The sequence below is a fragment of the Physeter macrocephalus genome, chromosome 1 (genome assembly GCF_002837175.3).
Source record: "Physeter macrocephalus isolate SW-GA chromosome 1, ASM283717v5, whole genome shotgun sequence".
NCBI lineage: Eukaryota > Metazoa > Chordata > Mammalia > Artiodactyla > Physeteridae > Physeter > Physeter macrocephalus.
In genome coordinates, this window is record NC_041214.2 from 101,750,206 (window position 1) to 101,776,366 (window position 26,161).

Consider the following 26,161-nt stretch of genomic DNA (forward strand, 5'->3'; position numbering starts at 1 on the left):
GATGAAAGGGCTGGGACAAGGAGGAACAGGAGGTGAATGACAAATGCAGTTCCTTAGGAGAATTCCCAGGGCCCCCTCTGGAGAAACTCAGGGGCTGCCATTCTTGCTCTCATCCTGTAACTTGGTTTGCTATGGAGAGTCCAGCTCAACCCCTATCTTGTGGTGACCGGATCACCCTCACAAGTATCCCAGTTCCAGAAGAGCCCCCCTCACACCCCTGTACCCTACAATCATCCACACATAGAAATGAAAGCACTTTTCTTCTTTCCTATTTTGAAACTGAAATATTGTCCACTGGGGGGGCGTATAGTTATGCATCATAAAAACCTTAATACTGATAATCATAAAAAAATTAGCAACTACCTAAAAGGTTTTAAAAAGATGTGGAAGAGTACATCATGCAGTCATAAAAAAAAATGTTCACAAATAATTTTTAATGAATTGGCAAAATGATCTCAATGTAACATTAAAATCCTGAAGGTAAGCCACTGGATGATAAAAAACAATCTGATGGCAAATTATTTTTTAAATGCAAGTAAGAAAAAGACTAGAGAAAAATATAACAAAATATTAATAATGTAGATGGGCTTTATGGGTAACTGAACATGTACTATGTTCATATTCATAATAAAAAATAAAATGAGATAATGCATGTAAAATATATATTTAGCGCCATGTGAGTTTTGGTTTTGTACCACATACAACACAAATATAACAGTGATTTCTAAAATAAGTTAAAATAATGACAGCTTACAGATAGATGGTTCTATAAAGTTTTTTAAATGCTTCCAAATACATTATGCATCATTTTACCATTACAATAATGTACTAGGTATATAAGATAAAGTTATCGTTATACAATAATTACCTTTTTACAATAATTATCTTTACTAAACAAATTATTTTTAAAACTTTTCAAACACACATGGGTAAGATACAATAAAACGTAGTGTTGGGCTTCCCTGGTGGCGCAGTGGTTGCGCGTCCGCCTGCCGATGCAGGGGAACCGGGTTCGCGCCCCGGTCCGGGAGGATCCCACATGCCGCGGAGCGGCTGGGCCCGTGAGCCATGGCCGCTGGGCCTGCGCGTCCGGAGCCTGTGCTCCGCGGCGGGAGGGGCCGCAGCAGAGGGAGGCCCGCATACCGCAAAAAAAAAAAAAAAAAAAAAAAAACCAACCACCACAAAAAAAAAAAAAAAAAGTAGTGTTTATGGAAATTAAAAATTTAAGAAATCTTCAACATACAATGGGTAGAGTTTAAAGTAAAACAATGACCCCCATACTTTTTCCAGAGTTTATAAAACAAACAAAAAAGAAAATAAAAAAGAAAAGCAAAAATGATGTATATCTCCCATCTGTACAACCTTTCGCAAACCAGTTTTAAATTCATATTATAAACGATGAAGTAGCAGTGAGTACGTCTTTGATTTCAGCGTTTAAGTCATAAGCATTACATGAGTTCTCAAAATGCATCAATTTAGTCATGTTTACATCCTCTTACCTCCAGTCAGACATAAGCTTATGATGATGACTATAACGAAACCTAGGAAAACAGAGGCGAGGACCATCCACAGTTTGCACTTTCCAACCAAGTTCTTATTACAGGAGTTCCAAGGGCTTTCCTTGTCAGCCTGGAAATCAGAGGGAGACTTAGAGGCAGTCATTTGGTTTCAACAGACCTTTTTTCATACTCACTATGGGCCAGTGACACAGAAATGAAGGCAGCAGGATCCTGACCTCAAGGGGCTCCACCCTACTGAGTCAAGTTTACAAAAGGACAGAATGGAACCTCACAAAGAAGTTAGCAAGAAAATGCTGTGGGGACTCTGAGGTGGGAAGGACAGGCAGGATTTTGAAGGATGGACAGAGAAAGGCATTCCAAACCCAGGAAAGAATATCCTCCGTGTCGACTCATAATGAAATCGGCCAAGAGATGCATCTGATAGGAATGTGGGTTTCAGAGGCAAGTAATGAGAGTTAAGATTAGAGGCAGTGAAAGGTTGAAGCATATCTGAGAGGGTCTTGAATGCTGCCAGAGCAGTTTGGACTTAAATTGGCGTGTACTGGGAACTCATTGAAGGTTTTTGGCACACAAAAGCTGAGTAGAAGATTAAGAGAATGATGTATAGTTTAGACCAAGAAAAAGCTAAGAACCTTCTGCTGGGGGCCAGACTCTATGTAATAAGGGCCTGGAAAGGGAATGAAAGGGAGGATAAGGATGGGAGAGATACCAGAAAATAAGCTGCAATGTGTGTAGTGAGGCAGAAGGTGGGGTTAAAGTGAATAATTTCAACCACTCTGGTCTACTGAACACCAACACCGTTTCACTTCATCTGAACAGCCCTGCAAGGGAACTATTAACCCATTTCAAAGATGCAGTTGGGAGAGATTAGCCAGGACTAATCCCTGCTGCGTGACACTGCCCCACTCACTCGCTCTCCCATTGGTCTACAGAGTCCCCCAGGCACTGTGTGGGGCTCCAGGTTATGAGTGCGCCCGGCCACCTCCACTCTCAGTACTGCCACCTGCCCCTAAAAGGTCCCATTCCTCTCCTCCTACTTCCTACATGGAGACCGTGGGAAACAATGGAATATGATGGGGAAAAAATGTGTTTCTGTATCAGGATCCCAATCCCAGTTATACCACTTAAAGGCAGGGTGACTATCAGCAAACTCCTTACTGAAACTCACCAGCCCCAAGGTCCTCACCTGTAAAACACATAAGTAATAAATCTAGCTCACGGAGCTGTTATAAAAACTAGAGATCACGCACATGAAGCACTCGCTAAACAAGGGTAGAGTGGAGGTCACACTTCGGAACCCCTGAGCGCACTTGACACTGGCTCTCCACAAACAGGAGCCAGTGGTTACATGGAGTATTCACCTGCCTCACCAAGAGGCAGCAGGCACTTCCTGAATCCGTGCCTTGTTAACTTTCTCTCCCGTCATGATTTTAGTGGCAGCCATCAGAAAAGGAAACTGTCCACGTAAGGACTACAGTTTAATCTTTCTCAGTGAGAGTGTCCAAGCCTGCATATCAGAATCACGCGAAGGGGAATTTAAACAACAAACACCTAGGCCCTACCTGGACCCAGGGGATCAGATTGCAGGGAAGGTGGGAGCAGCCCCAGTTTGTCAATGTAGACTTCCCAAGGTAAATCAGCTGCTTTACGAGAGGTGGACCCCTGGCCTGGAGCCTCCCTGCTCTTCAGGAACCTGGTCAAATCTCTCCTTTCGTGGAGGCCTCCCTACCAGCCCACCCGTGGAGAGATCTCCCAGTACACACAGCTCATCTGCCGCTGCCACTGCCTGCCTTGTCTGGTTTCAGGTCCCAATATAAACAGATACTGGCCGTATCTTCCTAGGGAAAGTGAAACCACATAGAAGGAAGGGTGGCTCTTAAAATTCCCCACTCTTATATCCCATACCTCTGCCTCACACAAGCAACAGGCACTTAATAAATGTGTGTTGCTTAGTTATAGTGGGCGCCCAAAATTTTGAGAATGCACTTTGAGAAGTTCTAGAGTAGAGGTCACACTTTGGAGCCCCTGCATGCACTGGCCCTTCGGGTGGGGTATGAGGGGTGCAGTAAAGGCCCCTTCAATATCTGGACAGAGGGGAAACCCTCTTGAGGTAAGTGGGTGTGGAGTCCAGGGATGGCACCACCGCCCACCCCTACCCACAGACTGAGCATTGCTCCAAGGTCACCAAAGCTAGAGGCTCAACAAGGCACACAAGAAAGAGGAGTCCCAGTACAAGAAGCCTTGAACTTCTCAGGGGACAGAAACATATCTTCCTATTTACAGAGCTCCTGAGACACATGCCATTTTCAGTCCTTGTACAAGACACAGCAGGAACCATAAAGATTAGTGCAAAATGAAATGGTCTGGAGTCTCAAATGAGCCCATGAATGAGGGTCAATGCACCTCTTTGGCCCTTTGTGCCTTCACCTATGCTATCCCTTAGAGACCACAAACTAGGACGCTGGTGGTGTGAGGAGACCAATATTCTGACTCCCTGGGGAAACTCAGCTCAGAATTACATAGCCTTCCTCTGTAGGAAATGCCTCTTCCCGAACAGCCCATCACTGCCATCCTACAGGCTGGCCCCCTTCTCCTGCCGTCAGCCCAAAGGCAGAGACCACTATCCTTTGAATGACTAATCTTCACATATTTTAAGTCATCGTAAAATGGTCTGTCAGCCACACCCAACCCATCAACAGAGTACAGTGCTCCTCAGCGGTCTGCACACTAGAATCTACACAGGAATTCTATTTTTTCGAAGTGCCCCCGGGAGAGTCCACCCTGCCTTGAGAGAGCCTCTGATCCAGCAGATGCATGCTACCCATGCACACTGGGCCATGAAAACACAATGCCTCCTTCACTGCCTTCTTTAGCATTTCTTGCCCAAATTCTAGGTCATGAGGAGAGGCCATAGGCAGGTTCTTCTCCAGAGTGGCTTCTGAAGATTTTTGCAAACTGCATCTTACACTCTATGATTGCAGTATATGGCCCAAGAATTTCTGTGACTTTCGTCTGACTATTCCCCCAGATATATTCACATCCCTCTTCAAATAAGGTCCAAATACATGACATAAGGTCCTGAAACAATGGCAGGACTACACATCTCTTGGATACAAAAAGCTTCTCTTCTCTTTGGCTCAATTAGGAAAAGGTATTATATAGATGGGGGAAATTTTTCTTAGCACACAGTAAAATCTATACTTTGCAATCTTCATTGTGGGATTTAATCCACTTGTTGACTCAAGCACGAAAGAGCCAGTTGATTCTTGTCCTAAATTCTGAACAACACATGTCAATGGGCTAATTTTTAGCTAGCCCATTCATATATGTATTGCCTGCCTCAAAACTACCCATGGATTATTATTGCTATTATTAAAATGATGCTGCCATCCCTTAAAATGCCTCTGGGGACTTCTACCTGAAAACTGAGGTCAGAGTCCATGAAATGAGCCATAAAAGAAAAGTAGTCTTACTCAATTATCCCTAATGCCTTTTCCAGTTTTTTTGTTTTTTTGTTTTTTTTTTTGGTACGCGGGCCTCTCACTGTTGTGGCCTCTCCCGTTTCGGAGCACAGGCTCCGGACGCGCAGGCTCAGCGGCCATGGCCGTGTCCCCTGCATCGGCAGGCGGACTCTCAACCACTGCGCCACCAGGGAAGCCCCCTTTTCCAGTTTTGACCCAACTATATTGCCATGTTTACAGTGATGGCAGGCAAAGTGAAGTTCAATGGCTTACTATCCTTTTCCCTCAAGGCCCAAACCCAAATTAAGAAACAGAAAGTTCTTTCTACTGCCTTTGAATACCCTCCCAGATTAGCCCTTCCAAGTAGGAAGATACGCATGATATGGTATGTCTTCTTCCCAATGATCCCCAAAATGTTTCCTGCTCCTCACGCATCTACCCATCTGCTCACATCTCCCTCATCCTGCCAGATACGCTACTCAATTCCTCATATTTCACCAACATTCCATAACTTACAGAAATTAGTAATAATATATAACAGGCAATTATCCATAAATAAATATAAGTTATATATAATTATATTTATGTATTCAAATTTTGTACATATATATAGACATATAAAATAAATCAACAAAAGCAGCATAGGTTTGAAAAACAGCCTGAGTTCAATCTCAGAGCCAGCACTGGGTGAACTTGAGTATTTTGGTAACTACTCTGAGTCTCAAGTTCTTCACTCAGTTTCTTCTTCTGTCAAATCAGAATGCCACCCCCTTCCTCTGAAGTTTCTTGTGCTCATTAAATGCATTTCTGTAGTAGAAGTGTTTGGCACATGATAGGTACAAAACATATGTTTAATAAAAACACATGGACTTAATGCTACATTTCAAAATTTGAAATCTTAACATATAGTTTAAAGAGACCTACACACAAAAGTCTTAAGAGTCTGGATCTTGTGCTTGTGGCTACATTAGTTGACTTTTCAATTTAAAATACACTTCAACTGATTCTATGGAACCAAAGAGAATGATTAACACATTAGATGAGGATTTTTTTTTTCCTCTTTTAAAAAATTTTTCCTCTTCGAGCATTTCTAGAATGTTCTCCAAGTGCTGATGTAATCCTTCATCTTCACGCCATTCTGTCCCTCACACAGCTTTCCTATTTCCTACACAGCTTTGTATTTCCTACAAAGCTAGTTCACAAGGAAGTTTCAGATATCTGTATACACCTGGCTAACAAGGAAGTAATTAAAACATGAAAAAGCAATCTCTACCAGGTAGGTTAAATGATAATAAAATACTGACACCCTGTATGTGTCCTGCACGGTCTACCCCTCCACTGTATTCAACATGCATTCCCAGGCCTCACAAAGAAGACTGGTTGGCCACATTACATTACCACCAGTTGACAGCTGGGGAAACACAGGCCTTAGTGCCTTGCCTTGGGACACACCTTTTAATGGGGAAGTTGTCACCAGAATTCAGATCTCTGGATTCAGTCCCAAACCATGGAGTCCGTGGGGTGTCCTGGGTCTATCTGACATGAGGCAAGTACTCCCAATTCCCATTCCTAGACATTGCCTTGGAGGATCCATACAGCAAGACCACAGTTGCAGCCACTTGCACAGAGATCAGATCATCATCCTCCAACTTTCATTTTTCATTGGTATTCATCTTTCATTCAAATATAAGGTACCAAATTACTCTCCAGGGTACCTATAAAAGCAGACTTTACAGTATTACTAGGAATCAAGGAGGAAGCAAAAGCAATGCTTTCAACTTCTGAATTTCCTGCTTATCCCCGAAATCAACAGTTGAGCTGCCAAAGGGATGGCAGTAGAGGAGAGGGCCCTAGAAAAATCAGGTTGGAACCATATGTGTATATATGCGGAGTTCCATATACCAGGTAAACATCAAGCCAGTTAGAAGGTTAATCAGAAGGTAGAATTCAAAGTCTCTGCTGTGTTACAAGCATTTGATCAGAATGAATAATTTTCCTGCCCCTGTTAGAGCTGAATCAGAAGAGTTCAGCCTAAACATCACCAGGGACTTACTTAGAAATGAGATGCGGCCAAAGCAAATGAGGCATAGTCTTGTTCTTTGAGACAAGAACTTGGAAATTATTTCCCTTAATTGAGCAGGGCAAGTTCACCCCCCAGGCCTACCTGCTCTTTTCTCCCTTCTGCCCTACATCGCTTCCTGTGAAATCAAATGGCCAGACTGAGAGAAGACAGAAAGTGTAGACCCAGGGGATGACGAGCCGGGATGGGGGATGGCGGGCGGTGGGTGAAGGCTGGGGGAGGGTGGAGGGTGAGGGCAAGTAGCAAGTCAGTATAGGAAAGGAAGGCAAAGAATTCTCAAGAAAAGGAGACACCAGTTATCGCTGGTTCTCCCTACTGGAAAAAGAAAAACCAAATTAAAAGTTAAAGAACTTTTTAAAACCACCTCTACCTCTGGGGATTCTCTCTCTGAAGAGAGGAGCCGCACACCTCCCGGATAAGATTCCTCAAGTTCCTTGGAGCCGGAGGGATCTGAGGGCCCTCGGGCAGGCTCAGGGTGGAGGGCATTGTTGTGTCCGCTCCATTCAGAATATTCCAGCGCGCACCACCGGCGCTTGGGGTCTGCTGAGCCCAGAGAGCTGGCTGGAAACCGGAAACTGTGCGGTGCCAGGCCCGGGTCCTGGCCGGCAGCCTGGCTCAGAGCCCGTCGGATAACGCCGCCAGAGCAAAGACGACATTACCTGAACTGGGCAGGGCTCCTCCTCTGGAGCAAAGATGCCCTGGACGGCTCCATTGAGAGGCGTCTGCTCGTCTGGCTGCCCCTGGATCACCGAGAGCTCCAGCTCATCTCCTGGCGATGGGGCCCTGGCCCCCTCCATGGACGGGCAGAGGAGGATTAAACAGCCCGCCAGGAAGCAGGACGCATACACCCGAGGGTGCAAAGTGGCCTCGCGCGTGGCTCGCCCTACGCCCCCGGTGGGCGGGGCGGGGAGCCCTCGGGCGGTGGGCGGGGCCTGGTGGGGCGGCGGCGGGGTGGCTGGAGGCGGGCTTTGACGCTTGGGAAGCGTCCGTAGCTCCCGCCAGGTGCAGCAGCCTTGGCCTGCTGTGAGCTCAGGAACACAGCGGAAGAGGGCTGTTTTTCTGGTTTGTTCAGGGCGCTGCCTGCTCTGCCTTTTGCTATTTGTACAGATACAAAGCAGAAGCTGAGCGGAGGGCCTGATTGGGCGTCAGGCTGTGGCATGGATGGACATTCCACCCTCCTCGAGGAGCTGTCTGTTGCAAGGGCTTGCCCCAGTTTTCGCTGCCTAGCAAAATTTCATTCATTTAATCCACATATAACTATGAACATATAACTATCTCCTGCGTGCCAGGCGTCGTGCGAGGTTCTGAGCCAAGGAAGGTGCATAATACGAATACATTCCTTCCTCTTACGAGTCCAGAGTCAGGCAAAGACACAGCGTAATGAGTGGTGGAGGGAACAGCAGGCTCAGGAACCAGGCTGCCCGGATTAATCCCCTCTCACAGGGCTCCTAACGGCGAGACCTTGGACTTTCATCTTTCTGTGCCCAGTTTCCTCATCTGGAAAGTTGCCATAATGTTAGTACCCCCCTAAGGGAGTTGTTGCCCGATTAAAAGAGATGATGTCAGCAAAGCACTCAGACATATAGCAAACATTCATAAACGTTGTCTATTATCTACCTTTGGGAAGAGGAGTCACAGATACCCCACCATCACCACCACCACCACACACACACACACACACACACACACACACACACACACACACAACCTGAGGAAAAAGTATATGCACCCACTCACAATCCACAGTCCATAGTTCAGAACGTCTGGTCTTGAGAGCCTGAAATGATGTTTGCTCTGCACGGTGTGCTGATTCTCTCAAGCTTCTGCTCCGGGCTGGCTTGCTTCCCTACTTCTCGTCCCTGCCCCCAACAAACATACATATTGAGATGAGTTTGAGGCATGGACCAGGCACATATACATCAGCTCCATTTCAGAAGATGTTGACTTGGGTCCAAAAATCCAGCACCCTCGATGCCTACTGTTCAGACACTGCCTAGATATCGGGTCTCTAGTTGTCTCTTGCCTGCTGCCAGTTCATCTGCACTCTGGACTCCACCTGCCTGCTGGATGGGGTTGTGCTAACTGCAGCCACTCAGCTGCTGGCCGGCACTGACTTCTGCTTTCTCTGCCCTAAAATGCAGGACTCAGTCTGCATTCTCAGCTGGGATTTTCTAAGAGGCTTTCTAATGAAGGAGCAAGGGTTAAGGGAACCAAGAAGGGGCACCAAGGCACCCAAACACTAGCAACAGCAGAAAGCCCTCCATACCCTGAGGCTTAAAGGGACTAGGGCTTGGTTAAAAACTAGAACCATCAGTTGGGCCCTCTTGATAGGATCTGTAGTCCCAAAAATTTGCAGCCACTGCCAGGACTACGATCCAGCAGAGAGGAAAAATGCTCTGATCTTTCTCTCCATCTGCCAGGGTTTTGCCCGTTAACTCCCATTGGAAACTGGTGATGGAGGTTGGGGGTCAGCCTCCCAGGCAAAGAGCAGAGAATGAATCAGAGGTGAAAAGAGAGAGGAACCTGCATGTATACCTTTCCCTGCAATAACTAACTTCTAGTCTTCCTTCTCAGACATTCAGTAGTCAGTAGACTCCTCTGGTCTGACCAGATTCCTCTTCCTGGCTGGCCCTTCCCTCTCCCATGCTGTTGCCACTCCCCACATCTCTGTATACGATGCTCCCTCTACTTGAAATGTTTTTCCTTCCACTCCAGCCCACTTTCTGTATGGACAGCTCCCCTTCATCTTTAGATCCAAGCTGAAACACACTTTTCCCAATAAACCTTCTCTGATTCCCTTCCTCCACCAAAAGTTATCCACACTCTTCTCTGCTACCAATACACATTGTTCCTGTGCTAATCATGTCACATATTCAGTCTAATTTAATTCAACAAGTAGTACTGAATGCTTGCTATGTGTCAGGCATTCTTCTTGGTGCTTGAGATGTATCTGAAGAGATAGCTCAATAAAACACAATCACTGCCATTGTGAAACTAATATTTATTAAGGGGGAGCAAACTTAAATAATGTTTTCAGAATATTAGGAGGTGGTGCATGCTATGGGGAAAAAAAATGATAAAGAAGAGTATGGGAGGTTGGAGAGCTGAGCGGTGCAGTTGGGAGTTGCGATTATAAATAAGGTGACCAACTTAGGCCTCATCAGGAAAGTGAAATATGAGCAAAGAGTTGAAGATGGCAAGAAATTAGCTCTGCAGATTTCTGAAAGAAGAAGGAACTCCAGGACAAAGGACCTGAGACTGGAGCCTGTCTGACTTTTACTGTCTGAGAATCAGTAAAGAGGCCAGAATGGCTAAAATGGAATATGAGCAGGAATTTTTTTCCCTTGTCTGCCTCCACCATTTGTTTAATCTCCTCGAGGTATCTATGTTCCCAGTACTCCGCTCTGTATCCAGCACAGTGCCCTCTGTAAATGTTGATTAACTTGAATATTCTCAGTAATGACAGCTTGCTAGACCCAGGGCCTTAGACCCTGACTAGAACCATTAAAACCTCTCTAACCCTGACTCCTATCCTTACCCAGCCCCAGACCACCTTTCCCATAATTTCCTCATTTGACTGCAGGAGCTCATTCTCAGTGGAAGATTCCCTCTGTTGTGTAGGATGGATTGTAGCTATCTTCCAAGCCTGTTTTCTCCATGAACAGATGTCTAAAATCTCCTTCACTCTCCCAGAGAACCGGAAACCTACTGTTTCCTGTCACAAGCATATTCTACACCACATGTCTCAATGCCTTCTGAGTACCACGAGGCGAGGTTTATTTATTCTCTTATCTAGACTCGAATGCATTTCCAGAATTCCATAAGACTAGCCCTTGCACACTGTTGACATCCCTATGGTAGTATAGGTTTTGAAGACAAGAAGAGTTAGGATCAAATTTAGACCCTCACTATCTGTGTGTTCTTAGGCAAGTTGTTTAAAGTCTATGAGCTTCTTTCTGCTTTATAAAATGATTCCTACCCAGTAGAGTTAGGAGGATTAAATGAGGTAATTAAAGTAAAGCATTTATTCCTGTGCCTGGCAAAAGCAGAATCGCAGTAAATATTCCTTTCCTTTCCATAACTATGAGTATCTCTGTAACTAATACCCACCTACTCCAGACTCTTTGCACCCAGCAATAACCTTTGATTCAATATACTTTCTTTTGATATTGATTTGTGTTCCTGTCTTGTCACATTCCCTGGAGTGCTGACACTTGCTCACACCTCCCCATATTGCCTGAACTACTTAAATTCTTACTTGCAACCTGTTCCTGATTTCTGATAACTGCAAATTTCTTCATCTCCAGAGAGCTGACCTAGAATGTAGGTGAATGTACCAACTTCTACTTGAGGACTTTTTTTATCCTGCCAGTCTGACTCTAAACTGAAGATTCAGATGAGTTAGAAAGAAGTGTTTTTCCCTGGAGGTAGAACCAGGTTTAGATTAAATAATTCTTGTTGAAGTTTAGGATTTGTGAATGAGGAATCAAATTCTATCTAGATTTCTTTTTGCATTTTCTTCAAAACTGACTTCTATAGGGGTAGCTTTTTAAAGGATATTGTTCTTTCATAAATTGTTCTTTAAATGTGCTTTTTTAAAGTATACTGTTCTTGCACAAATAGTTCTTTTTAATATAATCTAAAAATTATTATTGACTCAAGTACTTTAAGGGGGTCAAATGTAAATAACATTAAAAAATTCAAACATACTTCTTGCCAAGACTTGCTGACCAGTATAAGATTTTCAGTTTTGCTTTTCTTGTCATAGTACTTGCTCTTCTTTCTTCATCTCCTTAAAGAGCAAATAATTTCCTAAATGGTTATCATTTAAAACAAAAAATAAAGTCACATCATTAAAGTGAGGTCACCAAAGCATCTCATTATCTTCAAATAGATCTATGCCTCTTCAAAACACCACATTTTGTACCCATATGTTGACAGATGGCAAGCAGTACTATGCTGAACATCAGCAATTAGAGCAATTGGATCAGCCACTCAGGATAATCAAGCAGAAAACAAATGAGAAATAGTTGGTTGGCTTGTGGTATTTCATTTTGAAGTTTTCCAGGCACTGTGAAGGGTGAGTCCCTACAAATTCTCCCCAATAGTCTAGCACATGAAAATGCTCCTGTCTTTGTTTTTGGAGACCATTCCACTCTGTTAACTAAACCAGTCTTGGAATTTGCCTCTTCTCACACCTTTGCAAAAATAAAGTCGATATTCCTACATCATTCAGGTTCTAAAGGCATCTTGGCATGAAGTAGCCAAGTAAGTTAAACTGGTGTTTCTCAACCTTTTCCCCATGTCTGCACTGATGAGGAACATGGTACACTCACATTAGCACCAGCAAGTGCTAAGAATGGTAGCATGTATGCATGGTTTGAAAACTCCCTCTGATGAATCTGATAGATCATGCTAGCCATCCTCCATCTCCTAACTGAGATCACAAATGTATGCAAACTTGTGAAGTATTTTGTTGAATAGCAAACCTCCTCAGAAATCACCATAAGTAAAAAGTACAATTCACCGTGTACCTAGGTCACAGCAATATCGGGCAAAATAAACCTAGGTTTTAAGAACTGTCAGCCTAATTTTTTCTTCTATGCCATGGGTTCAGTAGGTAAATCTCCCTTTGTGGATTAAGGAGAACACTTGGCCCTCTGAATTGCACTATGCCACAGCCAGTTTACTGAATCCTCAGGGACCTATTCAGAGGTGTATCATTAAAACATTTTTCCTTTATCTGAAGGAAACAGTCTTTTAGCAAATCAAAATATGTTTGGTGAAATGGAAAACATTCACTATCTCAGGGAAATCATACCCAGGTTTCAGTCTTACTCTCTGATCTGGGTTATGACACCTTCTACTCTCTCTTCTTTTGCTGTTACGTTAAGATTTTCCGAGGTCCTATGAAATCCAGTTTCATTATTTTGGACCCTACTTAAAAATAGCATTGCTATTACTTTCTTTGACTTTGTCCCAAGGAAAACAATAATATCATTCTTCTCCTTTCTGCTGTTTTTACCTACTTGGTGATATTGTTAAGTACAGCCTCTACTAATGAAAAGTTTATTCTGAGATTATGTGTGAAACACTCTAAATCAAAACAAAATAAATCAATAACTATGATGTATTGAGCATGTACTATAGGTTTACAACTATGCTAGGTATTACACGGCTCTGATAATAAAAGAAAATTTTGGCCATTGGAGTTTTATAAAAGAATCAGAAGTCAGATGGTAATATTCTGAAAATTTTCATTTCAAAACAGTCATCCAAAAATTCCTTTGTCTTTCAACTGCTGACCAGCATTGCCACAATTTTCTTAAATCCCCTGTAAGTGCTTTCAATCCAACTACCACAATACTTCATTCTATAGTTTTAGTGAAGATTACTAATTAGTAATTGACAAATAAGTTTTGTTAGTTGTTTGATGGTTTCTCTGTACACAATATTACCATGTTACAGCTGAAGAAAAGTCCTGTGATATGGTTAGACAAATTGGATTGGAAAATAACAATATAGGTACTTCCTCTGTCAATAACTGAGTTTAGCTTTATTTGCATTTGTGAAGGAGTCATTTTTATGCATTTAATTTCATTAGAACACTGAAGATCTGGCATGGTTTTTTTAATGGAACTTATTTCAATAAATCAGTTTTGCCTGGATCCTTATAAATATCTGCCCTTGAATAGGAACATAAAGTAAGGTATGGATTCTTGAGCATCTCACCCACTTTTTATCTTATTTTAGAGGTTTTGTTCATGACATTACTTTAGTTTTCTTCCATTCCTGAATCAATGGCCCTTTGATGCTTAAGAATGAATACAGCTCTATCCTTGAGGCAATTTTTCAGGGAATAAAATACATATTAATCTTTCTGTCTTTCAATACCAAATGTATGCAGTCTGAGAGTTCCAGAAAAAAAAATTATCTCATTTTACTGATAATTACTGCATTCTTTTTTAAAGAATCTATCACATAAAACACAGTCAAAAATCAAACTTGCACAATTACAAAAGAGAAGGGACATATTTATGAATCCAGGGAACAAAGTTTGACACCCTTGTATAAACACCAGGAAAGTTTGGTCTTCCACATCCATGTCCCCAGCTAACAATGCCAGTCAAAATCCATTTTCCATCACTTTTTCTTCGACAGGACAAAGGTCCACCCGAATCTCCCTAAACAAGAAGATACTGTAAGTAAAAAGCACATTTGTCCCATGATCATCAATTTTGCATTAAGGTGTCTAATGAATTGTGAGCAAACTTCTACTCTGACAGGTTTTTGCTTGGCTAACTACTATGCAGTCTGGGGAAGTAACAAGAAATAATGTGAAACTTCTAATGTCATTTTAGAATTATTTTTCCTATAATCAAAAAGGTGCATTCATCATAAGAAACTAGATTCTTTAGGCCAAGAGTGACATTAAAAGATTCTTGCAGAGGAAACAATTCTCACATACCTCCAAAAAAATAACAAACCTCAATAGTAATAATAATGACAATAATAATAATAGCTAACATTTATTTAGTGCTGGTATGTGCTAAGCACTGTTTTGGGTCATTTAATCCTCACAATAACCTTTTGAGGCATGGTTATCTTGGAAGGTAGGTTGACTTCTACCTCTGGGCCATGCAACTTTAGTGTTGGCTCATGGCCCTGAGGAAGAAAGAAAAGGAGACCCTGTTTAGTTGGCCAGGTCCAATTATGAAAACCCAAGGATCACTGGCTGATAGTTATCACAGAGAAATCACCCTCACTTGAGAGTCCTTTCTGACATCTTACCTCCAAAAGCAAAGGCTGAAATAATTCCATGTTTAAACAGAATTCCTACAGTGCTCATTATTTAAAGTATAATATCTGGATTTTTATTTTCTTATTTTGGAGCATACCTGAAGCTACACCTTACTCAGAGGCAAAGATAAAAAAAGCATTCCGAATGTGTCCCTGGATGCCACCCCTACAATTCTAAACCTGATTAGGTGAATTCTAACTAGTAGGAGACTGGGATCTTTTTATTTTAACTGTTGCCACACCAACTCTACAAAGTCTAATTTAACCTCTAAACCCTGATGGCTGCGAGGAACAGGACTATATAACCGACTAGCTGCAGGAAGCACCCAAAATATAGTAGCTTTAGCATTACAGAAGTAAGGGTTCAAATCCCAGCTCAACTAGCTGTGTGACCTTGGGTAATTTACTTAGGCTCTCTGTGCCCCAGTTTCCTCTTCTATAAAATGGGGATGAAAGAATAATTTGAATGAATTTATGTAAAGGACCTAGTACAGTGCTTGCCACAAAATAGGAGCTTAGAAGATAGAAGTCACTACAGTATTATAATAAGATGATTTTTAAGGTTATGTAAAGATGCGGGAACAGCTCCCCTGCCCTCCTCATTCTCTAAATCATCTGTTCACTTTTTGGCAATCAAATAGATATCTGCATACATTGGAATCTGAGGCTCACGGAAATGTCCCCCTAAAGGTGACCTTCAACTTCACCACTGTCAGGAGGCCTATCCAGAGGCATAAAAATGAGCGTCCCTGTCACCTCTCCCGCTCCTCTTTCCTTTCCCCCAGCCTATGCGTTAAAGGAGTAAGTAAATAAAACACTGTTTCTTTAGAAGGTACATGGCCACTGCTAAGAAATAGGTCGTGATCCTAAAACACTGCGTGTGTGCGTTCTGCTTTGTTTTTTAGTTTTTGGTTATAAGAAAATCATGGCAGAATGATAAATGCTGACTTCATTCCCTAATTGTTGGAGGAAAATACATGGCGACCTGAAAATGAGTTTTACAGATCCGATTACTATTTAATCATCTTTTCCTGATCTCAGACAATTGGATTATAATTAATATATGAATGAAGGTAGGCCCCTGCCCGAGTTATTGCCCAGTGTTGTATAGATTAAACATGAAAGCATTTATGGAAAGTACAACATGTTAGGCAAGGGAAACGTAAGATTACTTACCCTACAAGCATCTTTCTTGCCTGACAGGACGCCCGCACAGAGCATCCTCGAAGTGATGATCCCATAGGTGGAAACACAGAGGGTTTGGTCAATGAGCTCTACCTCTGCTTGCTGCAAAACAGGGGAACCTTTATTATCTGGAAAACACATAGAAGTAGAAATCACAGTAATGATTACATTTACTTTATTAGACAATTTACTCATTTTCTCCTTTTACCCTCATAACAATTTTTTTTACGTAAATTCTATTATGATAACCATTTTTCTGATGAAGAAATGGAGGCTTAAGAGGATAAAGGACTTAACCAGTGGCACAAGAATAGCGAGTAACAGAGCAGGATTCAGACCCAAGGTCTGACTCGACCATCTGAGCTACTGTGCCATACTCCCTCACCAAGTACCTCCTGCCTTCAGGACTGTGAATCAGCAACCGTTTTTACCAATACTCACTGGTCAGGAAGGCCCCTTAAGTGGAGCATGATAACTGACATATGGGAGTATCCTAGGAACCATAAAAACATAACACTGTGGATATAGCCCTTTCACTTCCTTTTCTAACCTCTGTGGCTAAAATGATTCAGAAAAATAAACACTCACACCCTCATGCTTGTAAAGAAAATGTCCCATGATATGGTGGTTGAATAGACTCTTTCCTCGTGTGATATATGATGATGTAATTAAAGTCCTGAGCACAGTCCTGATAGGTTATAGGTGTTCGAGCAGTGATCTGCCTTCCCTCAGCAGGGCCAAACAGGTGGTGAATTTCATGATTTCAATAACTAAATGTAGGCAGTTAGCACTGGAGAAGCTGCCCATAGTGAATCTTTAGAGAGTATCAAAGCAAGGCCAAGATAAGGTTCAAGACTTAACAGAAAATGTATCTGTCCTAAGCCCTTGGAAATGACTGCAAGGGAATCCAAGATGACTGGGAGATCAAGGGAAAGCATTAGCTCTAACCTTTGGATTAAAACTTTGGATTCTACCGGGCTTCCCTGGTGGCACAGTGGTCGAGAGTCCTTCTGCTGATGCAGGGGACGCGGGTTCGTGCCCCGGTCCGGGAAGATCCCACATGCCGCGGAGCGGCTGGGCCCGTGAGCCATGGCCGCTGAGCCTGCGCGTCCCGAGCCTGTGCTCCGCAACGGGGGAGGCCACAACAGTGAGAAGCCCGAGTACCGCAAAAAAAAACCCCAAGAAACAAAAAAACCTTTGGATTCTTCTCCTTATATTTAGAATCCTAGGCCATAAAAACTTGGCAGGACAGATGTAGGGACTTCCCTACCATAAAGTCTGACCTTTGTGCATATGAAAAAAGATGGCCCCTCTGGGTGGAAGAATTGTAAAAAGGCATCCCCTCTGGGTGGATCAATTCTAGGCTGATTTAACCCCCTATGCCTGAATCTGCAGTCTGGGAAGCTGAGGGCAGGCTGGATTCCAGCCCTCACTCTCATTCACTTGGCCAGTTAGTTGCCCTTGTGAAGGACATACTCGCATCATCCTCCAGACAACTGTCTATGAGTTGACACAGGAAGGTGTGTGTGTGTGTGACAGAGTATCCTTCTCTTCTTTATGAAAATTAGTCAATTTTTTTGGATGAAAGGGAACTAGCAAACCCCTCTGCGTTTGCAAAGGGCCCATACTATCTATCCAGTCCTGCCTTGCTCAGAGACCTTCCCTTAAGAAGTGGGTCCTGCTTCTTTTTGGGACAAGGGGAAAGCATCATAAAACAAGAATTATAATACTCTCCTCCATTCCACCTCTCAGAGTTTTTAGAAGGCTCAATGAGATCATATACAAAAACCCTCTCCATGAACCCTAAAGCACTACATCAACACAAGTTACTATGATCTGGAGGGGAGGGCATGACGTTCACTGACACACACACCTGCTTCGTGCCTTCGTCCCCAGCCGGTCACCCAGCACTTCTCTCCACTGCGCACTTTCTGGCCAGCAGGAGGAATGCATATTGGCTGAATGAGCTGTTTCAGGGTCTCAGGCCAGGCGACACTGAGCTGTAGCAAGGCAATATCATAGTCAAAGGTCTGGCTGTTATAGTACTCGTGGACCACAATTCTTCTCACTGGGGAGACGAACTTGGCATTCCCCTGCACGTACATGCCAAGGTGAGCAGTCCATGGTGTGGGGTCGGAGAGTCTGGTACGAAAGGAATGAAGCATGGAGTCAGAGGCCTGAAGAACCAGACATGGTTTGGAAAAGAGCACTCCACGGAGGGAGGAGGGCTGCAGGAAGGGGGGTCTGACTTTCAGTCCCTATCCTAGTCTTTGCCTCTGTCCATGGGCATGGCAAGAAGCACAACTTCTCTGAGCCTCCCTTGTCTCCTTAGTAAAACCAAAGATGAAGTAAGGTAGAGCAGGGCTGGTGAATGATAGCTAAGTTCCAGAAAATTTCCTCAACCACACTCTAAGGACATGCTGGCAGTTTTCTTGCCACCAGTATTTCAGGAATCACACACAGGTCGAGATTGTTAGTGACTGGAATTCATTTGTTACCTTCTCCCTACTCATGCTGACAGTGGTATTCGATGGAGACAGACAGGGCCAGTAAGACAGTGGTCTGGGGATCTTTTTACCAAATTCAAATGATCTGAATACCGAAATAGATTAGAAATCAAAGTATTCCAAGCAGGAATGTAAGGAAATTCCTTCTTGAAAACTACCGGACGCCTTAAAGATCACTGCTCTAACTGTTCAAACTTGACTATTCACAGGGTCCCACTCTCTATGAGCCCTTCCAGAATTCTAATCCTGACCCCAGCAGCCTGGCATGAAGTCACCGAGGGTCTTGTAACCTCCACCTGAGGTTTCTGTCTCCATGGGTGCAGCAGCCTTGCTCTGGTGGGGTGAAGAGAATGTGGAAGGTTTGGAAGAAAAATAAGGACAGATCCCAAAGAGTGTGGCCCCTTATCTGCTTAGCTGACATCTCACGGGCAGCACTGGGGACCCAGGGGAGTATTGAGGGTCACGTATTACTTGGAGCAGTTTCTTAGGATAAAAGACTAATGGTGGAACAGAAGTGTAGCCGTTTTAGTCATTAACATGAATCCTGTAATTTCCAGGAGAAACAAATACTCTAATTGTATAAATTCATTGAAATACTCCACTTTAAAAAATTCTGAATGAGAAATGAATGGCATATTTTTGTACCTAAGATCCAATAGATTCCAAATAAGGTTACTTTTTAGTGAAGTTGTTTTCTGAGCTTTCCTTTCACCCTTAGCTGGGAGAGGGTCTGCCCCATAATAACCCCATTAGTAAAGGCAGACAGAGCCCTTCGGACGACAACCCTAATGGACTTTTTCATGATCTCCCCATGATATTGTGATTTATAATAAGAAATATGTACTTGGTTTTCCTTCCATTTCTGGCACAGAGCTCCTAAAACCCTTGGAATTTCCTAAGTGATGAGAGGGGCAAATGTGTCTTTTGTTATGTTAATAAGGTTACTTTGGGACTGCAGCTAAGGCTGGGGGCTGGTCACCAGGAGAAACAACTATGTGATTGGAGGGTTAGAGCTTTCAGTTACACTCCCGACCTCCAGGAAGGAATGAGGGGCTAGAGGTTGAATCCATGGCCAATGACCAATGATTTAATTTAATCATGGCTCTGTAAGGAAGCGTCCATAAAATTCCAAAAGGACGGGGTTTGGAGAGCTTCCAGGTTGGTGAACGCGTGGAGATTCGGAGAGAGTGATGCACACCAGGAAGGCATGGAAAATTCTGTACCCTTTCTCATACCTCGCCCTATGCATGCCTTCCATCAGAGTGTTCATGAGTTATATCTTATTATAACAAACTAGTAAGCCAGCAAGTAAAATGTTTCTCTGAGTTCTGTGAGCTGCTCTAGCAAATTAATAAAATCCAAGGAGGGGGTCATTAGAACCTCCACTCTATAACCAGTCAGTCAGAAGCTCAGGTGACAACCTAGGCTTTGGATTGGCATCTGAATTAGGGGGAGAGGGGTAGTTTTGTAGGACTGAGCCCCTAAACTGTTTAATCTATCTGGGCAGACAAAGTCAGAATTGAGTTGAATTATAGGACACCCAGCTAATGTCAGAGAATTGCTTGGGACTGTGGGAATCCTCCCCACCTCTACACTGGAAATTGGATGCAGAATCGCTACTCTCACGCTCTAAATAGGGATTCCTGTACCCCAGTAATCCCTTAATACCCATTCTCCCCACATTCCAATACTCCATAGTCTTCACCATGTTCTCACAGAATTCCTTCTGACTTGAAAGCCCTATCCTATTTTCTCAGTCTGGTAAAAGCCTGTTCATTCTTGATATTCCTTTGTGTTCTTCTCTTTATATCAATAATACCTAAAAAGAATGTTTGACATACAATGGATGTCACAAAAACAAAACAAAATAAAAAACCACCAATTGATTTGATTGAATGTGTCCAACAGGGAGCTTCTTCCCACAGCATGGGGGCAGGTGTATGGTCTGTGGTCTCTGGTCACTTCAGAGTAAGAATGAGATGCCCTACCTGTTTCCATGGAAACAGTGGGCGGCCGAGAGAAGCCACTCCCTGGAGATGACTGAGGCTCCACAGTAGGCAGATCCAACAAAGTGGAGGCTGACTTGCCATGGCCAACCCCCTTCCTGGGTGTCGGTGCCCCCGATGATGCGGTGGAGGTTGGAGAGACTCCTGCTGCAGCCTTTAGGAGAGGAAGGGTCACATGAATTAAAGGCAGACTTGGAAGAAAAACTGGAAATCCAGTCAAGTTTTGAGCTGGGCTGGGAACTGACTAACCAGATAAGCAATTTGAAATCCCCTGCTTATCTAGAGAGGCGAGATGGGGGTCTGTCTGAAACCAGCACCAACAAATCACTACCTCCCTCCTGAAAATAGGCCTTGACACAGAGTCTCTGTACACTAACACACATGAGGGGAGGAGGGGACCTATTAGTAACAGCTGTACTGATAAGAACAGGAGCCGTGGAGTTCAGGTTGTTAGGTAGAGAAAAAAGATTAGTTCCAAATGCAACAGAATTGAGAGTGTCCTTGAAGTTGTGCTGATTTGGGAGAGAATTTGTAAGTCCCAAACAAATGAAAACCTAGCTGGACTTACCTGGTGGCACAGTGATTAAGAATCTGCCTGCCAATGCAGGGAACACGGGTTCGAGCCCTGGTCCGGGAAGATCCCACATGCCGTGGAGCAACTAAGCCCATGCACCACAACTACTGAGCCTGTGCTCTAGAGCCCTCAAGCCACAACTACTGAGCCCGCGTGCTGCAACTACTGAAGCCCACGCACCTGGAGCCCATGCTCTGCAACAAGAGAAGCCACCGCAATGAGAAGCCTGCGCACCGCAACGAAGAGTAGCCCCCATTCGCCGCAACCAGAGAAAGCCCGCGCACAGCAACGAAGACCCAATGCAACCAAAAGTAAAATAACTAATTAATTAATTTTTAAAAAACCTAGTTAAGAAAAACTAGTTATCAGAGCAATTATTTTCCAGTGTAAATAGTATTGATAAGGATACATAATTAACAAGTTGGCACATGGCCAATTAGAAACCCCACAACTAATAATAACATATGGTGGATTACTGTTCTCAGGTCCTCAGGTCATAGCTAAGGAACGAACCAGCACTTGACATTGATCACAACATAAGGCATAATTAACAAAGTCATCCATGGCATTCCAGTACCTATTTCCTTTCTCATAGGTTTTTTATTTAAGAGCTTATCTCTTGATTAGAGTTATTAGAAAGTGAAAGTTCTCAGTATAAACATCTAGTGCATGAATGCTTATTATCAAGAAAGAAGACAGAATTCACTCTAGAATTTTTAATTCTGAGAAACCATTTCAGATTCAGTTCACCAATGTTCACTATTCTTCCCTGGCCTGTGGCAACTTCGGCCTGGGGCATTACACCAAGAAGGGAATAAAAATGAAAAACAGATCAACTGAGGAACAAATACAAAGGATCAGAAGGAACATGTTTCTACTCACTGCAGCCTTCCTCATCACTTCCATCTGGACAGTCCACAGTGCCATCACATTTTGCATTTTGTTTCCTAATGCAAATATCATTGCCACACTTAAAAGTTCTGTTGTTGCACGGAATACCTAAAAATGAGGAAAGAAGAAAGAATTTTTCCTACTCCGAGACAGATTTGAGTGAATGACACTGAATTCCGTCCACAAAGGATGGCTTAGCCACAGGATCAGTATTTGCTGCTCTGGGAAACATGGCAGAGGGAAATGAAGCAACCCCACACTGTCCCGTCGCTGCATCTCAGCAGAGCCACTGAAAGGAATGCAGGCAGGTGCACTGATTGAGAATCAACCCAATAGCCTCTCCTTTCTTCCACTGTAGGGGAGATGCCAAGCAGTTGGCCATATCAGTGGCTTAAGCCATGGCTTCTTTGCCATTACTTTGCCTTGTTCTCCAAGAATATTTTTGAGCAAAAATCAACACCATACCCAGTCCTTTTATACCACTGGGGGCAGGGGGGAACGGACAGATTTGGTGAATTACTGCACATTTGTTCACAACTCTGGCAGTGTGTGTTTTTGTAGGGGCTAGAATAGACCATACCCTATCACAGTATCTGGCAAATCCCTCTATATCCGATTCTCAGTTTCCTTGAGTTGTGAACAGCATTAAAAGCAAGTCAGCAAGGAAAATCTTCCAGAATTCACATACACACACACACACACACACACACACACACACACACTCCACCCCAGTTAGAGTGACCAACTCTTCCGCTTTGTCTGGGCCCAGGAGGATTCCCGGGACCTGGGATTTTCCATGGGGAAACTGGGACAAGTCGATTGCCCTAACCCAAGAGAGATATTTTGATTTGGGCTTAGAAGAGTCTGATTAGAAGAACAGCAAAGTGCAGAGGGCTCCTCCTCACTTTGAGTGCAATTCTGCTCATCTTGGCCATCCTCACAGTCCCTGAAGCCGTCGCAGACCAGAGGACCGTGCTGCCTGAAGGAGCTGGTGTTGCAGGCAGGTCTAAGAGTCACTGGAAGGAGAGCAGGCAGAAAACTCGTGAGCCTGAGACATCAGTGGGACTCCCTGATGACCAGCAGTGCCCCTCAAAACGTGCAAATGGTTAAGGTGACTTAAACAAAACAAAACATGTGTTTTCTCAAAACTGACACCTCCATGAGGAAAAGCAGATGTTTAAATTGGTGTAATTCTTAGCACTTTGAGTTTATCAGATATGACTTTTGCTTGTGGACAAATACATTAAACTCTGGTGGTTTGTTTCTTTAATTACAATTAAATGCATCATAAGATTTTAAGGAAAATAAAAATCATAAACTGTTATCTAAATTGGACTTGTCTACCTTCCTAAACAAAGTGGAGTGTCCTGAGATTGGGGATTTTGTTTTACTCATCTCTGTTCTTCAGGTGCCTGATCAAATAGTAGGTGCTCACTAAAAGTTTGCTGACTAGATTAACAAATGTGAGATCTTAAAGAACAACAGACTTGTAGTCTATTGGTAAGGAAAACTCTCCTTAAAATTATTTTATCCTGAGACATTCATTCCCTGAACTAGGAAATACCAGTGTAAATCTGTTGCAATTTTTCTTCTTTGGAATATTTTCGGGAATTGCCTTTAGACCAGTGACAGACACACTATAGTAGCAAGCACTCTTAGAAGGTATAATTCCTTAGACATTTCTGGTTTTTTGAAAAGTTATCATTTCTGTTATCTGCTCCTGTTTTGTTTTTTTTGCGGTACGTGGGCCTCTCACTGTTGTGGCCTCTCCCGTTGCGGAGCACAGGTTCCGGACGCGCAGGCTCCGGACGCGCAGCGCAGGCTCAGCGGCCATGGCTCACGGGCCCAGCCGCTCCGCGGCATGTAGGATCTTCCCGGACCGGGGCATGAACCTGTGTCCCCTGCATAGGCAGGCGGACTCTCAACCACTGCGCCACCAGGGAAGCCCTGCTCCTGTTTTTAAAGAGGTATGTCTTGTGAGGAGCAGGGGGGAGGACGTTGCTGCCCTGAAATAGTTCATTTATTTACTCTCACAGTATCTAGTACCTAGTCAACTCCTAGAGAATAGCTCCCAACATGGCATGATGAGAAAATGATAATTACTAAAAAACAGTCCTTGTTACGAAGTAACAATAATCACTTTCTTTTGGAGCATAATAGTAGGGAATAAAAATAACATAAAAAACAAAAGCAACCTCAATCACTATATAATGGTATTTATTTTCTTAAGAAACAGAAGACCCCGTAGATTTAAATTGTTAATGAAGCCTAATTTAAGAGAGTTTTATTGTGTTTTGTCAATAAAAAACAAAACGTGTAGAGTTACAGGTTATTTTTTTATGAACATAATTTTTCAGTTAGTTATATTAACTTTAACATTCCTCCAAAATATGAAAAAGATTAAATAGCTTCATCACTGCAATTGTATTGGAATTAAACTCTGGATCTTTAGGAGAAAGTGTTGCCAGTGGTGTCATATGGTCCAGTGAACTATTCTCCCCATATTGCTCCCTGAAACTGGAGATAGATTCAGGAATTATGTGCAAATAGTAATGAAAAACCAATACAGAGACTCTCTGCCCGAAATAAGAATATCCAATACCCCACCACTTAGTTATTACCAATGTGATGTTGATGCAAACTATACAGGTAAAAAAAAAAAACAAAATTAATTCTTTTATTCTCAATACCTGTGCTCCATAAATGAGCATGCTGAAAGTGTTTACTTCTCTGCAGATTCTGAACTTCTTTCTAGAGGAAAGATCCACGCTTTAAAATAGGATTATGGGCTTCCCTGGTGGCGCAGCGGTTGAGAGTCCACCTGCCGATGCAGGGGACACGGGTTCGTGCCCCGGTCCGGGAGGATCCCACATGCCGCGGAGCAGCTGGGCCCGTGAGCCATGGCCGCTGAGCCTGCGCGTCCGGAGCCTGTGCTCCTCAACGGGAGAGGCCACGGCAGTGAGAGGCCCGCGTACCGCAAAAAAAAAAAAAAAAAAGTAAAATAAAATAGGATTACGTTTAAGATTGTGGCTGATTGATTTACTAACCATAGATCCTCATTCTCTATGATAGTATTATGCCTCCGCACCCTTGCCATGGCCCCAAAGTGTGCAGAATAAACTCCCCTGCCCCTTGACTATGGCCTCAGCTATTTGACTGATGGAATATGACACAAGTGATGGTGTGCCAGCTCCAAGCCCAGGACTTAAGAGGAACCTTATATTTTTGGTCACCCCTCCTTTGCTTCTACCACTGCCAGGGCCAGGCCACTGGCTCAACAAGGAAAAGAACCATGAGGAGTAGAATCAACCCCAACCTGAGAAGAACCAAGCTCAGGAGGCTCCACAACTTAAAGCAGTGCCACCCAGCTGAGCCCAGCCTAGATCGGTCATACCTGAGACAACACACAGATGAATGATCCAGCACAAGTGATTGTCGTAAGCCACTGAGTTTGGGGGATAGTTTATTACGTGGCAATAGATAACAGCTACAAAGACCCAGGATATGCATCAGCAGCAACAGTGATCCTGACAAGCTATTTATTCCTAAGAAAGTCAGAGTAAAAGCTTAAATACCCACCACAGAAGAGTTCATCGCTTTCATCAAAGCAGTCATTTACTCCATCACAGCGCTGGGCCTGAGGGACACATAAACCGGAGGAGCATCTAAAAGATCCAACAGGACAGGCTAGAGACAATAAGACATAGGACATCTGTGTGGGTCCCTAAAAGTCACCAGACTACGTTAACAAAGAAATGTGAATTGTTAAGTGGCTGAGTGGCAACATAGCGGTAGTAATTATACAATTTCTCCATCAAAGCGAAGCTATAGCTGGTAATTGAAAGGCCAAAGAGGAGTATTTAAGAACAAAGAAATCAAACTAATCCACCAGAAGCTCTGAGTCGACATTGCAGCCAGGTTACATGTACAAATTCCTACACCTCCATCCTTTTTTTTTTTTTTTTTTTTTTTTGTGGTATGCGGGCCTCCCCCTGCTGCGGCCTCTCCCGTTGCGGAGCACAGGCTCCGGACGCGCAGGCCCAGCGGCCATGGCTCACGGACCCAGCCGCTCCGCGGCATGTGGGATCCTCCCAGACCGGGGCGCGAACCCGCGTCCTCTGCATCGGCAGGCGGACG

At 43.5% G+C, this 26,161-nt stretch overlaps 2 protein-coding genes across 3 annotated transcripts in view; both read right to left on the bottom strand.

The window, feature by feature from the left end:
• C1H3orf52 (chromosome 1 C3orf52 homolog) overlaps positions 1-7,906 on the bottom strand; it is a 29,410-nt gene extending 21,504 nt beyond the window's left edge. The window contains exons 1-2 of the mRNA XM_007104010.3: positions 7,721-7,906; positions 1,500-1,629 (exon numbers count right to left, since the gene is read on the bottom strand). Coding sequence (XP_007104072.1) covers positions 1,500-1,629; positions 7,721-7,858 — 268 coding nt within the window. The 5' untranslated portion in view covers positions 7,859-7,906. The remainder of the gene's footprint in view (positions 1-1,499; positions 1,630-7,720) is intronic.
• Positions 7,907-13,729: 5,823 nt separating this feature from the next.
• TMPRSS7 (transmembrane serine protease 7) overlaps positions 13,730-26,161 on the bottom strand; it is a 33,149-nt gene continuing 20,717 nt past the window's right edge. For both annotated transcript variants that reach the window (XM_055086638.1, XM_055086635.1), the window contains 7 exons: positions 25,604-25,711; positions 22,930-23,040; positions 22,016-22,132; positions 20,542-20,713; positions 17,920-18,188; positions 16,038-16,174; positions 13,730-14,245 (listed from right to left, as the gene is read on the bottom strand). In XM_055086638.1, coding sequence (XP_054942613.1) covers positions 14,075-14,245; positions 16,038-16,174; positions 17,920-18,188; positions 20,542-20,713; positions 22,016-22,132; positions 22,930-23,040; positions 25,604-25,711 — 1,085 coding nt within the window. In that variant the 3' untranslated portion in view covers positions 13,730-14,074. The remainder of the gene's footprint in view (positions 14,246-16,037; positions 16,175-17,919; positions 18,189-20,541; positions 20,714-22,015; positions 22,133-22,929; positions 23,041-25,603; positions 25,712-26,161) is intronic.